General features: G+C 39.2%; 2 protein-coding genes and 1 long non-coding RNA gene across 4 annotated transcripts; 2 read left to right on the top strand and 1 right to left on the bottom strand.

Annotated features, from left to right (window-relative positions):
• Positions 1-6,901: 6,901 nt before the first annotated feature.
• On the top strand, positions 6,902-8,884 carry LOC136697410 (uncharacterized). Its single transcript, XM_066672491.1, has 2 exons — positions 6,902-7,038; positions 7,745-8,884. The coding sequence occupies exon 2, from the start codon at positions 7,924-7,926 to the stop codon at positions 8,866-8,868; it is 945 nt and encodes a 314-aa protein (XP_066528588.1). The 5' UTR covers positions 6,902-7,038; positions 7,745-7,923; the 3' UTR covers positions 8,869-8,884.
• LOC136697412 (uncharacterized) lies at positions 7,303-10,109 on the bottom strand. The gene is made up of 3 exons (XR_010802698.1): positions 9,994-10,109; positions 9,806-9,847; positions 7,303-7,507 (listed from the first exon to the last, which is right to left on the bottom strand). It is a non-coding gene; the product is annotated as an uncharacterized lncRNA (long non-coding RNA).
• zgc:103759 (U8 snoRNA-decapping enzyme) lies at positions 10,051-14,312 on the top strand. Of its 2 annotated transcripts, none has more exons than XM_066672493.1 (4): positions 10,051-10,133; positions 11,490-11,530; positions 12,344-12,569; positions 13,791-14,312. In XM_066672493.1, exons 1-4 carry the CDS (start codon positions 10,104-10,106, stop codon positions 13,995-13,997), a joined length of 504 nt encoding a protein of 167 aa, XP_066528590.1. In that variant the 5' UTR covers positions 10,051-10,103; the 3' UTR covers positions 13,998-14,312. The 2 variants fall into 2 exon arrangements, with proteins under 2 accessions (XP_066528590.1, XP_066528589.1); XM_066672492.1 differs by lacking the exon at positions 10,051-10,133 and adding an exon at positions 10,463-10,706 and having other exon boundaries at positions 13,791-14,309.
• The last annotated feature ends 700 nt before the right edge of the window (positions 14,313-15,012 follow it).

Genomic DNA, 15,012 nt, shown 5'->3' with positions numbered 1-15,012 from the left:
TTTAGTTTAATTTCTCAGCCTGATCTCCTTTAAAAGCCCCTGGCAGGCCCTCATGCTTGATCAGTCACTGGGCCACAAGTGTGTGTGTGAATAGCATGTGAGGAGAGAGAGAGAGAGAGAGAGAGAGAGAGAGAGAGAGACTTTGGCCATCGCTAGGCGCTCTAATCTCAAGCTTATAGACCAGCCCACTCCCGGGTTAGCAATAATGTGAGCTAATCAGTCTTTTAGCGAGTGTCTCACGCTGGGGACATGCCAGTGCCATCACTCCCACCTCTCGGCTCCAGCCCTGGACCCGTCTGCATTGCGATAGGGCTGATCTGCAGTCCTTTAACATCTCTCCTCCACCACACACACACACTCCAGCACATAACCACATAACCCAGATAGGAGCACCTACAGCTGTTTGGCTATTTTCGTCAGCTTTGACAGCGACATGTCCACCTCCCACCCCTCCTCTATTCGAAACCCTGACGCCTGAAGCAGAACAATAGCCTCTAGCTCACGTAAAACCCTGTAAACTTAGAAAGTAGACAGGCTCCAGAATAGCGCAGCAATGCCACAACAATCCCCCATGCTGCCACAATGTAAGCCCAGGGAGGACGGACAGGGTTAATGAGGTCTTGAGTCAACACCAGAAGGTTGATTCCTCAAGTGAGGCATTCAGATGACGTTTTCCCTCACAGTGACTTATGTTTCTTCTGAAGTTACTTGAATGCAAAACACAAGGGGATGGATAAACTGGGATCAAACACCATGACGTTCTGGGGCACACTCAGGAATGGGTAAGGTTCTGGCTCCAGTGTCCTGCAACGTTTTACTTCTAGTTTTCAGATCAAAAGTACAGTCATAAAAGCAAATGGCAATGTGTTTAATGATCTAGAACAATAACCGTGTTCCAAGTTTATCCCTGATAATAATAATAATAATAATAACAATAATTTCAGCTTATATAACGCCTGTTCCAAACCCCAAAAAATCGGAGGATTAAGTTACTGGGAGTAAAATGTGGAAAAAAAAGGATTGTGTTTAGTCGTGATTTAAAAGAAGACAAAATTGAGCAACTGCAAAGAAGAGGAGGAACAGAGTTCCAAAGTTTAGGGGCAACAGCAATGAAAGATCTGCCACTGAAGGTAGAAAGCTTAGTTAAGGGGACAGTAAGGAGGCCTGAGTTGGAGGAGCAAAACAAAACAAAGTACAAAACAAAGAAATTAGTTCAGCCAGACCATGTAGAGCCTTGAAGGTGCTATTCTACCAAAGGTTCCTGCAATGAAATCTTGCCTAATTTATTTGTTTTTTGCAAGACTCAAATAATGCTTTCCTTAGCTTGTAGCAAAACACATTAAACCTGACAATATTTGATGAAATTCCTGTAGATTGTTAGGATGGTCCTCATTCTCCCTTCATCCCCCAGATGATGCTGTCTTGGGTGCCAAAAAATGTTTTATTTACTGTTCTCTTACAAGCATGCTGAGCTGTCCAAAAACGCTGCAGTAGCAGCAGTTTGAAAATACATTGTGGGTGTCTCAAACAAACATACGTTTGCCGTACCTCTCCCAACTTTCAAAAGTCAAAACTTATAATCTTACTTGAAAGGGCTGTATTTAGTACCTACTGGAATGTTTCAAAAGTTATTGCTGCTGTTATGTTGATTGTTAATGTATTTCTATCTCTGAACCGTGTTAAGTGACCTTGGGTATGAGAGAGAGACTGTATAAATTAAACTCATTCCCTGCTCACTGTTTGCTAGCTCAATATTTCTGAACTCAGTAAAGTTCACTCAGGTTGTTGTGACCATAAAATTGTGGATTTATACCAGCTCTTTAAGCCCTGAGGCAGAGAAGAGCTTTCAGGCCAGAAGCAGTCTCATGAATCCTGAAAAATCTCTTGACTTTTAGTACTCAGAATAAGCTGGTTCTGATTTAGCACACTTTATTTCTGCTTTTTTATTTTTTATTTTTGGAAGCATCTTCATGTTCTCCTTTTTTATATTCATTGATAATTTTTTTTAATTGATATCACAAAAACTGCTTGCTAGCAGCTCAATGGTGTCCTAGTTAAGCTGATAACAGAATTATGGTTAAATATATTATATATCCTTGTAGTAAATCATATCATTTTGATCAAATATGTTAAATATTTTCATACCTATCTTTTAATTAATGTTGGTAACACAAATTAATGTAATATTTGCTACGTGGAATTATAACTTAGTTGGTTTTCTTTTTATGAAGTTCTCTCTTTTAAATTTCACAAGCCTGCTAAAACCTTTCCTTGCACAGCCATTTGCACATATCTTTTGGTATCAAGAATGCAGTTTATGAACAGTTTGATATAGTCACAACAAATAATTAAAATTCTGACACAGTAACACAGACTCCTTCGTTCAAAACACAAATATACACATGCCTTTGTGCAAATGCATGTTTCCCCTCACACACACACACACACACACACACACACACACACACACACACACACACACACACACACACACGCACATACACACACACGCACACACACACACACACACACACACACACACACACACAGTGTTGTGCTGGCGGAACCTTGATCCTGGCGGTTAGATGAGGGATGAGAGGGTGAAGTGGGTCAGTGTGGTGTGTGTGTGGAGTGTGCCACAGATATTTTGGTATAAAATGTGTGTTCACACTGAGCCACTCTGAGAGAAGGCAGCTCTTCAAAGGGGCTCGGAATTCTGGCAAAAAGCAAAGGCCTCTGAGGGGCTCACTCAGAAAGCCCCCGGAGACACGCTCAGCACCTGTCCCCTACAACAACTGCTGCTACACACACACACACACGGGCACCCCTATACATACACAATATATTTCAGTACCTTGTGAGCTGACTTTATAGTCAGCATTTGGCATTTGATTTGTTAAAATAAATATACTTTTTTTTTATTTCCAATATAGGTATGAGATCAATATTGTTATAAAGCTTCACTCTTGGATTTATGGAATTCCTGACTTCACTGTCTGCTGGCAAATACCAGTCACAGTCAGTTTCAAATAAAACATGAAAAGTAATTTACAAGCTTCAAATGTCCGTGTTTTATCTAGACCGACCAAATGTGCATGTGTACCAGCATTAGCTTAGCACTAACATACTATTATAAACCTAGCAAAGCAGAGCAGCTGGTAGTAGATTAGCAATATCATAAAGTTGTTGACTTGTTCTGACATTATGTCCTGAATGGAAGGACACAGGATAGTAATATAATCTATGATATACTGAAAACAATGATAAGGTATTTTTATAGGACCCCAGACAGTGAGCATATATCAGTCAACTGGCTTAAAATGCTGGCACACCACTGACTGTAAACCACTGCTGGTCCACCATCAGACCAATCAGGTTACTGTCCTGTGCATAAGTTCTAATTAATATTTAATCTCCTCAACGAGATTTTAAATTCACAGAGACTTTTATTCTGGAAAACAAACTAATACAAATATTACCAACAACTATGAGAGATATAATAATGAGTATAAGCCTGATATAAAATGATTAAATGCTGGAAATGTTGACACTGTGCTGGTTTAAAATGATTTACTAATCAAATTTATAAAGAATAACAAAAGAAGCTAATGAAAATTAGTAAATTGGACTGTGAATAGAAAACTACTAAAATGCGCCATTTTGCGTCTAAAATTCCGTTTAACCACCAGTGGTCGATCCAGAAAACGCTGTGTAAAACACCAGTAGACCAGCCATGGTCCTCTGTCTCCTTTCTATCAGGGACAGCAACACTACATAAATTCTGAATAAAAACATAAACAAGCTAGCATGTTTTTCAGAGCAGATTTTAGGGCTGCTGCTGCTTTCTATAGACTTGACATCTCTCAGAGAATGTGACACCATCCATGGAATGTTCTCTGACATATTTTCCATAACCACATGTTAGAATCAAGGCTTTTCATTCAAGACAATATTTTCATTATTATTTCATAATAAAAGGTAATTTTAGGTCATATTACATCACTGATCATTTTCAAGTTTTCACTAACATTGCCAACAGTAATAAGCTACATTTATGGCCTCCTCAATGAAACAAATGCTACACTATATGGCCGGAAAATGTGTAGACACGCTGCGTAAACCAACGTGAAAAGCATGAAATCAAATGGGACCTTCTGGAGCAGCTGAAAATGAGCTTAAGCCCATCATACTCAATGTCAAGTGTACGTTAGATGTCTGCCAGCACTGTGCTCAGGAGTGGAGGATGGAAAAGCATCTGAGATGGGATGGAGAGTCTATATATCATTATATTTATCTAAAATTATCAAAAACCATAAAGGCTGAATGCCATGAAATTCTCATAGCAATATTTCAACATCTAGTTTAAAACCTGTGGAGAAAAGCTATTACTGTGGCAAAAATGGGTCAAATTTCTAATGATACAGTTAATTTTAGAAGAAATGTTGAATAACCAGGTCTCTACAAAATATATAATGTAAATAAACACCGTCGCTAGTTAAAATGATGATGTAAGCACATACATGAGCTCACAGTAAACACAGTTGTGCTGTTTATGCTTATGCTATTTATGCTAATGTCTTCATAATCCACAGGGCCAGGCTCGCGTGTGGCACTATGGCCAGCTGGCATCAGAGCTGTGAAGACAAATGATTTTCTTGGAGAGAGGGGTGTGGGTGTGAAACACACTCCTTCCTTTCTTCCTCCCAGAAGGTGGAAATCTCAAAGCTTAGAGCTGCTTCAAGTCTTTGGACACTCTGTAAGGCTGCTCAAGAATTGTGACAAGTGCTTGGAGGCAGAAAGCCAAACACTTGAGCTCCCATCTGTTTCCTGCCTCTCTCTTTCTCTCTCAGTCTCTCACACACACACATATGCTTAGATGGACAGCACTCACTCCAAGCAGCACACACACCAGTGTTAAATAATGCCACACACTTGCTTTGGAAAATATGACAACCACTTATGGTTAGAGCTTGGAAGCTGTTTTGGAAAAACCAGACCAGAGCAATAAAAGTATTTCTGATCAAATTCTATTGCATAAATATTTCAAGAGTGGGTTTCCTTGTCAGAGAGAAGGTCTAGTCCTCAACAGCATAAACAATCTTCATTCAGGATGATGTATATTTAATTTCTAGACCTAACTGACCAAAACCCAAAAGTTTATACGGTTTGTTTTAAATTTCTACTAAACCAAAGCTATTTCCGTTCTGGGTAGGCTCCAGATACACAATACCACAATGCCAGGCAGCTTTATATGTCTGTATTTGACATGTGGCACTGAGCAGGTTGAGTTTGAGTCATGCTAGATTATCCATTCTATAGGCAGTCTTTATGTGGATTTTAAATTTGGACATTACCTTTTAGACATAAAATTTAAGAATTTATCTAAATTTTATTTAAGATGTTTAATGTATGTGAACAATTTATTTGGAACAAGATATTTAATATGTGGGAATAATGTTCTCTGGGCCTAAACATATATCAAGAAAAGGAATTTATCTCTTTTTACAGTGCAAATTTAGAATACATGGGCGACATGGTGGCACAGCAGGTTAGTGTCGCAGTCACACAGCTCCAGGGACCTGGAGGTTGTGGGTTCAAGTCCAGCTCTGGGTGACTGTCTGTGAGGAGTGTGGTGTATTCTCCCTGTGTCTGCGTGGGTTTCCTCCAGGTGACTGTCTGTGAGGAGTGTGGTGTGTTCTCCCTGTGTCTGTGTGGGTTTCCTCCAACGGCCCAAAAATACATTGGTAGGTAGACTGGCGACTCAAAAGTGTCTGTGAGTGTGTGTAGCCCTGGGAAGGACTGGCGCCCCCTACAGTGTGCGTTCCTGCCTTGCCCACAGTGGATAAGTGGTTACAGACAATGAATGAATGAATTTAGAATGCACTTAAAATGCTATTGTTAATGCATTATATTAATGATTATTATTTGAATTGTAAACCCATTTAAAAAATATTAAAATTTTACATAATATTTATAATAAAACACATTATAAATAATAATTTCTAACAGATAAAATGAGTAACGGCGATCTGATATTGGCCAGTGAACCCACATCCATCTACACAGTTAAACCTCAGATGTTGCCAAATTATGACCTTACATCTCCATCAGTCCACATTAACCCTGTCACACATTTGTTAATAAGTTAAGGTGTTTGCAACCTATTTAATAACCATGTGAAAAACAGACCCCTTGTTTCTACATTTATTGTCCATTTTGTTCAAGCAACACTGCTCTGTCTGATCTATATGTAGCAGCACAATGCACACTCCCACAAGCTGCCACCACCTCAGTCTCACTGCAGCACTAAGAATGATCCTCCACCCAAATTAAATCTGCCCTGTGGTGGTCCTGTGAGGCGTTCCTGACAATAGAACAAAGTGAAAGGTGGCTAGCAAAGTATCCACCACAAGAGCTGGACTACAGTCATTAATTATACAATCTCCAAGTGCACATCTATGGTCAATAATGGTCAACATCTATGGCTGATAAAATAGACCGTTCAAATACCAGGAGGTCATTTTAATGTTTTGGCTGACTGGTGCATATAAAGAACACTATCTGCATCACCTTAGCTCTCTGACACCATCTGCTGAACGGCCTTGCCTTTGCAAGTGACAAAATATGTATGTGTTAATGTCTGGTCAGTAAAACAGCATAACAACAAATGGAATAAATATTTCATTATAAATTCATAAACTCAATTTTAAAAACAGTTCGTTTAAAATGAAATAAATAAGAGTGCCACAATTATTATTAAAATACATTTAGCAAGAGACAGTGGCCTCAAATTGTTTATAATTGACATTATAACAGAGTTCTGTTGCTTTGGTGTTGAGTCTAGAATAAACGTATGACATCACAAGGGATGACACTCAGCTGGAATTCCATTTCTCCAGTGAAGACGTGGTGGGAGTCAGAGCGGAGTGTGGCGCAGAGAGGAGGTGAGATTAAGTACATGAACAGAGACTCAACAAGAATTGAATTTCTGCTGTAAGATTTTATAAAGAGACTCAACAGACACCGCATCAGATACAAGTAAGTTAAATGAAATATAGCTAAGTGAAATATACATAAACATTACATTTATAAATATCAAGTGCCGACCTTGGTCTTATCCAACAACATCAAAGTCAAAGATTTTCCATTAGAGAAACAGGCAAAAAGACAAGTATCAGAAAACAGAGCAGGACAAAAGTACATCCTAAAACACCTGGAAAAGCAGACAGGTTTTCATTATAGGTTTAAAAATGTATACTGTAGAGGACAATCTTATGAAAACGTAAGCTGTTCCATAATTTAAAAAGCTGCCATAAAAATGTCTTGATCACCTTTTAATCTCAGGTGAGATTCAGGAACTGTTAGAATAATCTCACAGCACAACCAGGGCATTCTACTTCCTTAAACCTTTTGAATACATTTTGTTATTTCCACTTTGTCCAGCTGTTGTTATTAGGTTTTGTCAGCAGGGGGAGCAGTGCACTCACTGTTCAATCTCACACTCCACCTGTGTGCACAAACATTTAGTTGGCTTATTTACCAAAATATCTGATGAGTTAAGGCGTGTTTGATGTAAATTATATGTAAATGTGTCACTGGTTTGCTGATAATTAATGTCCCAAACTGAATCATCAACTGTGCTCTATTTTATTACTGTTTCCATGCTGTACAAAGGTGTTATATATCAGACGATGAATAGTTCATATATCATTCAGCATAATCAAATCATTGTTTTGTCATTCAGATAGTGATGTGGCACAATAAGCTGTTGACTGAATCCTGAAAGAGTAAGAATTCAAACAAACTGAAATTCAGCTCCAGTCCAGAGGAGAGGAGATTACTAAAAAACAGAGTGAAGAAGTGGAGAACCGTCTCTCTGAAGTGAAGAGAGCTGCAGAACGCAGGAGAGCAAGAGAGAAAGGGATGATGAGAGAGTACAAGAAGAGGCTGCAGATGGAGAGAGAGAAATCGAGGCAGGAGATGAAGGAGTACAGGGAAAGGGTGGACAGGGAGAGAGAGGACGAGAAAAGAGAAATGTCTCGATTCATAGAGAAGGCAGAGGAGCAACAGAAAGAAATGGAGAAAGAGAGAAGGATGATGCAGGAGGAGAGGAAGAAGATGGATGAGGAGAGGAAGAAGATGGATGAGGAGAGGAAGAAGATGGATGAGGAGAGGAGGAAGATGGATGAGGAGAGGAGGAAGATGGAGGAAATATGGACAAAAGAGAAGGAACAAATGGAGAGATATCAACAAGAGGAAGAGTCTGAGAAGCTGGAGCTGAGAAGAGAGATATGGTGGATGAGGACAGAGAGAAATAAAGATAAACAACAGCTGAGAATTCACCAGGACAGAGAGGAGGCTTGGGCAATTGAGACAGAGGAGCTAAGGAGAGAGATGGAGGAAAAGATGAAGAGGCAGAAGGAAATGATTAAGAGCAAATTTAGAGAGCGGGAGCAGGAGAGAATAAAGGAGTGGGAGAAAGAAAAAGAAACAATGAGGAAGGAGAGAAATATTGACCTGCTGCTGATAAGGACAGAGGTAGAGACAGAACTGATTAAGATGAGGGAGGAAAGGGAGAGAGAAAAACAGGAGCTGCTGAAAGACAAGGCTCTACATCGTACACTGGCAGAGCAGAAACTGATGAAGGCCTTCACCAAGGTGATGAAAGAAGCCAGTGAAGAACGGAGGGAAAAAGAGAGGAGAGAAAGAAATGAAAGAGTGAGAATCCATGAAAGAATGAATAGCACAGAGGGAGATTTAACCTGGAATGACACACAGAAACAGAGTCAAAGCAAGAGCAGAGCAGAAAAGAAAGAGAAGAAAAAGAAGAGGAGTTTGTTTTGCAGATTGTTTCAGAAACAGAAATGATGTTCCAGAAGCAGAAAGATGGTGTGGAAATACCTGTTTATGAAATAAAATGCAGCAAGATATGTGCTGAAAGATTATTGTTATTCTCTTTGTCTCTTTGTTGAGCCTAAAAACTGACCTAAACATTTTGGGAGAGCGGAACTGAAACAGAATCACTGTAATTTAAAATGTACATTTGCATGTAAAAATTGTTGAACATTTGTTTATTTACTGAACAACTGTGTTCTGCCTGGCTATCTACATATGCGTCAGGGCTCTGCTCTGCATACACTCACCTGTATTTATTTGTACTGCCTCTGCTACTAGTCCAACCTGAAAAAGTGCCTACATGTCAGGCTAAAATAGCACACTTGTGATTGGTCCTTTTACGTGTCAGTCAAATTTCTTTTCCTGCTGTAGAAGGCAGTTCTTGGCCTTGTTAAGTGGCGAAAGGTACCAAAGCAAGACTAATCAGAAAGCATCTGGCAGAATCCTGACACTGAAACCAGACTTGCACTGAAGGTATCAGACTCTCCTTCAAACTGTGTGCTGAGGCTACTGGACAACAGACTGTTGGGTTGTTGTTTTATCATATTTTAGAACATGCATTTAGAGTTTTTTCTTGCCACAGTTCCCTCAATAATTCTTACTTGGGCCAAGACCCAGAATTCTGTAAAAGTGCTTTGCGAAATCACCTGCGATAAAATTAAAATGTACTCTAGAAATTAAATTGTATATAAATTAATTAAAGGTAGTGTCACTGTCTCACAGCTACAGGGAGTAGGGATTGTAGGTTTGAGTCCCACTCCGAGTTACGGTCTGTGAGGAGGTGTGTTCTCCGTGCCCATGTGGGTTTCCTCAGTTTGTAGGTGGATTGACTAGTGTGAGTAAGTGAGTGAATGTGAGAGTGTGTGTTGCCCTACGAAGGACTGGTGCCCCCTCCAGGGCATGTTCCCACCTTGCGCTGAGTAATTCCAGGTAGGCTCCAGACCATCCAGAGCTGGATAAATGGTTACAGAAAATAAATGAACAAATTAATTAAATTTTAGGTTTTTTTTTTAAATTCTCTTTACATCCAGACAACATATCAAATTTTCTGCTATGGCCTATGCCTACTTAACCTACCTACTCCACATATGTACTCACTCTGTGCATGTGGGCTAAGCCTGTGTCGAGTTACATCGATGCCTACAGCAAAACTCACTGCTAAAGAAGAAAGAAAAGTAAGACCTTAACCTCCTCTCTCCAACACTCTCATGGAGTACTCCATCTGTAAGGAAGTACGAGTAAGTGTTGTGGGAGTGACTCAAGATAGTGGGGGGCATCTGTTAAGTTGGATATTTTTTTAAATTAGCTTACACTTTCTTCTTTCTAAAATGAAAATGATAATTCTATGAATATGAAATTCTAAGAAAGATTTTATCATTATATTAATTAGAAATTGTATTAGGATTTATATTATTAATCACATATTATGTATAAAATGCCACGTGTCGAAATATAAATGAATAACCTATTATATTGCAAATTATTAGGCATTATTTTCATGAGACTTTTCTGTCTAACTCTAACAGTTACAGGACTCGTATTTTGAAATTCACCGGTCATTCTCCACTGCTGCTGGTTTGCCGGTGCTAGTTTTTTCCCAGACCTCTCTACTTCTGTATAAAGCGATTGTCTCTTTTGAGGCGGATATTTAAGGTCTTTTTAAATAGACTGTGTGTAAAATGGAGGGTGAGGAGATCAGTAGAGGAGAGGCTCTGTCGCGGGAGGGATATAAACACGCCTGTCATATCCTACTGTACGCGGACACGAGCTCGAAACTCTTCAGAAAAATCCCTATTAAACACATAGTGCTGGTGAGAAAATATACACGCCACTTGCCCAGCCCTTTTAAACAAACTAGCTACTTATAGCACACTTTATTTTAGTATGTTTTGTTTGTTGTATCTTTGTAGGACGATCAGTTTGCACTTTACAGGATCCCTTCATTTTTTCCCTTTACGGCATCCCTGAAACAGTATGCAGGACTTTACAATTAACATTTAATGTGGAAAGGAATACCATACTCTAGAACAATGTTTACCTGACTTAGCATTTAATGTGGAACTGGAACTATATGAAAAAGTATGTTAACTGGTTAAGGTTAAACGGTAATGTAGTTTTTAATGTTAAATTGTACTATTTAATTGATTTATTATAATAAATTAATAAATAAATTCTATAGAGACATTCTGAAACCAAATGTTACTTTTTGGATATTGGGAAATGCATCCACACCTATTTGTGGCTTCAAAAGTTGTCTAACAGGTTCAGCACTGTTGTGAAAGAAAACCAAATTTTTTAATTATATTTTTGACAGTGATGTACATGCAAGACTGTCGGTGTGAAAGTAGCAGCCAAACTAAATTGTAAATTCACCTTTGGTCACTCTCATTAAAGGAATTTGAATCAGTACATTTCTCTACCTGATTTCACATCAAAACATCATTAAGAAATTCAGCACCAATTAATGTTCTTGAAGAAATGTAGAAATGTGTCTTCTATATTGATGCAATACAGTGAAGTTTTTGAAACAGAGATGTTACGACTGAATGTAAAAATGGATTATAAACTCTAATCCCCCTCCCACCACCACTCAGATGCAGATGCGGTTTGATGGTTTGCTGGGCTTTCCAGGAGGGTGAGTTTTGCTTCTGTATTATAAACCAGTGTATACTCTTAAAGGGAATGTCAACAGTTGTAAAAAAATAATCAGTCAGCCCCTGTCTCTGCTCCTGGCAGAAAAACAGTAAAGAAACAACCAAACATCGAAAATCATGAAATGAGATGAGAATATTACTTTATCCCTGCTCCATAGGTGGGTAATATTGGCTTATTTTTGCTCTTTTTGCTCAAGTTGGAACTTGTTCTAAATTCGGAAGACTGCTAATGAATGAAAGTAAACACAGACTGTGCAACAAAACTAAACCACTCAAATTACAAATTAGTTTCTGTGGTAATTTAAACATTGAATAAAAAACTTCAGCTACATACAAACAATGGTCTTTTTTTCCCCTCAAACATACCTTTCCACCTTAAAAGACACATTGGTTCTTTTAAGAGCATTGACTAGTAGAGTATAAAGCTTCCAGTGTTAGCAGTGTTAGGCTGTGGAGCAGTGGAAGTGTGTTCTCGTCAGTAACTCCTTCTAATTAATTTGGGATAAGATAGAGTTATGTTTATGGTCCAAAACAAATCATCTGACATCAGTGGCTAAATCTGAATGCTCTAGATGCTGAACGCAGCCACTTCCTGAGAGTAGGGTTCCAAAGTTAAGGCATTCCCACAAGAGTAGATTGTACCTGCCGCAAAGGGGGGAACTGCCTGTTAGGAATATCTTTTCAGAAGTCATACTTAATAAGCATCCGGCAGCATATATTTGGCTAAATATTGCCTATAATGATGAAAACAGGAAATTATTAGAATGTTACTGAAACAGCTTGTTTTGTTACAGGCTGGTGAAGCCCTCAGAAGAGAGTCTGGAGGCAGGGTTGATCAGAGAACTCCAGGAGGAGATAGGGGTTGCAGTGCCGGTGACGGTGGACGACTATGTGTCATCTCGCCTCGCTCCATCCCCTCCTCTCCTCATCACACACTTCTATACCAAGAAGATGACAGAGGCTCAGCTGCTGGAAATAGAGAAAGCTGCTGTATCTAAAGCAGCTGATCATGGTTTGGAGGTAGATAGACATGCAGCTGTACTGAGTGTAATGTGTCATCTTTTCAACATTCACTGGCCAACATTAATTTTTCATGTTCACCTAACAATTTGTATACAAACGTTTGGATACCCAGTGCACCACAATTTAAAGAACATCTGCACCACTCGTTTGTGCTAACTCCACCCAAGGGGCACTTTAGGTGTGGCACTGCAGTGATGTAGGCGTTTAGACGTGTGGCTGGTGGGCGAGTTAATGTTGGCACCAGAAAATGATGTGCAGCAAGTTGGAGAGGTGTCTGTAATACTGCACGACCCTGTTCCTCATAACCTTCTCTCTCTCTCTCTCTCTCTCTCTCTCTCTCTCTCGCCTCCACATCCCCAATTCCCTCATTATCTCTCTCTCTCACTCTCTCTCTCTCTCTTTCTCTCTTCCCCCCCCACCCCTCTCTCCTCCCCCTTCACCTTCCCTGCTCGTATGTTTTCATATTTGTGCGGCACAGGTGGAGGGCAGTAATATTGCTTGACTGGTTTGCATAATGTGATGTGTCATTGTACTTTGGGACAAGGACACGTCATACGTGGGTGCAGTTACTCTTTAATGAAGTGTGTTAAATAGAATGGAAATCATTAGGTGCTGCATGATTCTTAGTGTTATTTTTGAACACATGATAAGGTTGTATAACGTATAGGAGTATAATTGTAAATAATTGTAAATATGTATTTATGCTTTCTTCAAACAAACCTTAAATACAGGCTTCTACGTCAAAATGCTGTGTGATATGTCTAACAAATACATTTAAATTCAGCTAGTACCTACACAGCTTCTTTTCTAACATTTAGCATGTAATTTAATTGGAGAAGCCGTAGTTTAATCACCCACGCGGTGCACTATGTAGGAAGCACAGAGCCATTTGAGACACAGCCTGCATTCCGCTGCTGGTGCTGGCTGATTATGAATGCACGAAGCATGTGTACAGGCAAAATAAATGAAATGCAAATGCATGAAATCCCATCTGAGCATTTACATTAATGCTGCTTGCTCACAAATTGGATAGGATATAGTTCTACATATCACTCAAATCTGATTTGAAAATATTGGATTTGACATGTCCACACAGCCCCGAGAATATCAGATCTATTTCACATTAATGCAAAAAATCTGATTTAGTCACATCAGCCTGTGTAACATTACCTTTTCCAGCAAAAAGAACCCAGTGGAAACTGTGTGTGTTTTCTCCAGGTGTTGGGCATGGTCCGTGTGCCTCTCTACACCATGAGGAACGGTGGTGGTCTTTCCTGGTTCCTGTCTCACTCCTTTATCAGTAACTCTCGGGCCCAGCTGCTTGGGGCTCTAGGGCGTTTGGGGCTGGTGTCTCAGGGGGCTCTGGAGGAGGCAGTGCGACAGGCAGAGCAGATGAGACACACACACCAAGCTGATCTTCACTGACACTGATTTTGCTCTCCATGTGCTCCTGTGCACCGCTGTGATCAAAGTGAGAGAGAAGCCTCAGCCTCCTAGATCCTGACTGGAGGACCCATGGAGCATCTGTCCTTGGGGTCTTCGTAAACATTCGCCACTGCCTTATCTCAGTCACATGGAATGTGAAGGAATGTGTTTAATGCAGATACCGCCAAATGCTTGCACCCCTGGATATATTTTCGCACAGTTATTATTTATTTGCTGAATGTAACATAATGTAAAAAAAATAATAATATATACATGTGTGTAAGTATGATTTTTTTTCAACATTAAAATATGAACTATAAAATGGATTTTATTTTTACCACTTTGTATGTTTGTTTTCCTAATATGAGAACATCTGAAAATAGAGTAACAATGTAATGTGTTTTTTATTTTTATTTATTTTTATTTTATTTTTTACTTTATTATTATTATTTGTTTTACTTAGAATTGTTCTTCTTCTAAAACACAAAACCATACATCATTAGTAACAATGCTATGGTAGCTGCATGTATGTGGTAGCATTTCCCAGACGATGAGAGATTGTTAATTCAGGCACATGTAAATGTGGTGTGTTTACACCTGTGAAATTGGTTTGAATGGATGGTACAGCTGTATGGGCATTCAGCTAAGAGTGAAACAGCCTGTGGTATAATCCCTTTTGTTTGAGAATATAATGAGAAATAACACCTGCCTAATATGAGCTCATTTAAACAAAACTCCAAGGCTGATATTTTAATAATTTGCTTTACAACCTGAAGGTTAAGAGTATGACTGTTGGTGTGTAAGCAAAATAAATGGTTATGATGCTATATATTTATTTAATTCTGCCAGATATGTAATTAACCGCTTAAATGTGAACTCGGTGAACTCTCAATGCGACAGTCTGTGTAAAGCCCCAGGAGAGGATGCTTTAGTCAAGGTCATTTCCTCGCTGCAGTTTTCAGAAAGACCACAGAGTTGTGCTGTTTTTGCTGAATAAACAGCATTTCTCTCTTCC

Source organism: Hoplias malabaricus, chromosome 5 (assembly GCF_029633855.1).
Source record: "Hoplias malabaricus isolate fHopMal1 chromosome 5, fHopMal1.hap1, whole genome shotgun sequence".
In the NCBI taxonomy this organism is placed as follows: Eukaryota; Metazoa; Chordata; class Actinopteri; order Characiformes; family Erythrinidae; genus Hoplias; species Hoplias malabaricus.
This window is presented reverse-complemented; position numbering and strand designations above follow the sequence as displayed.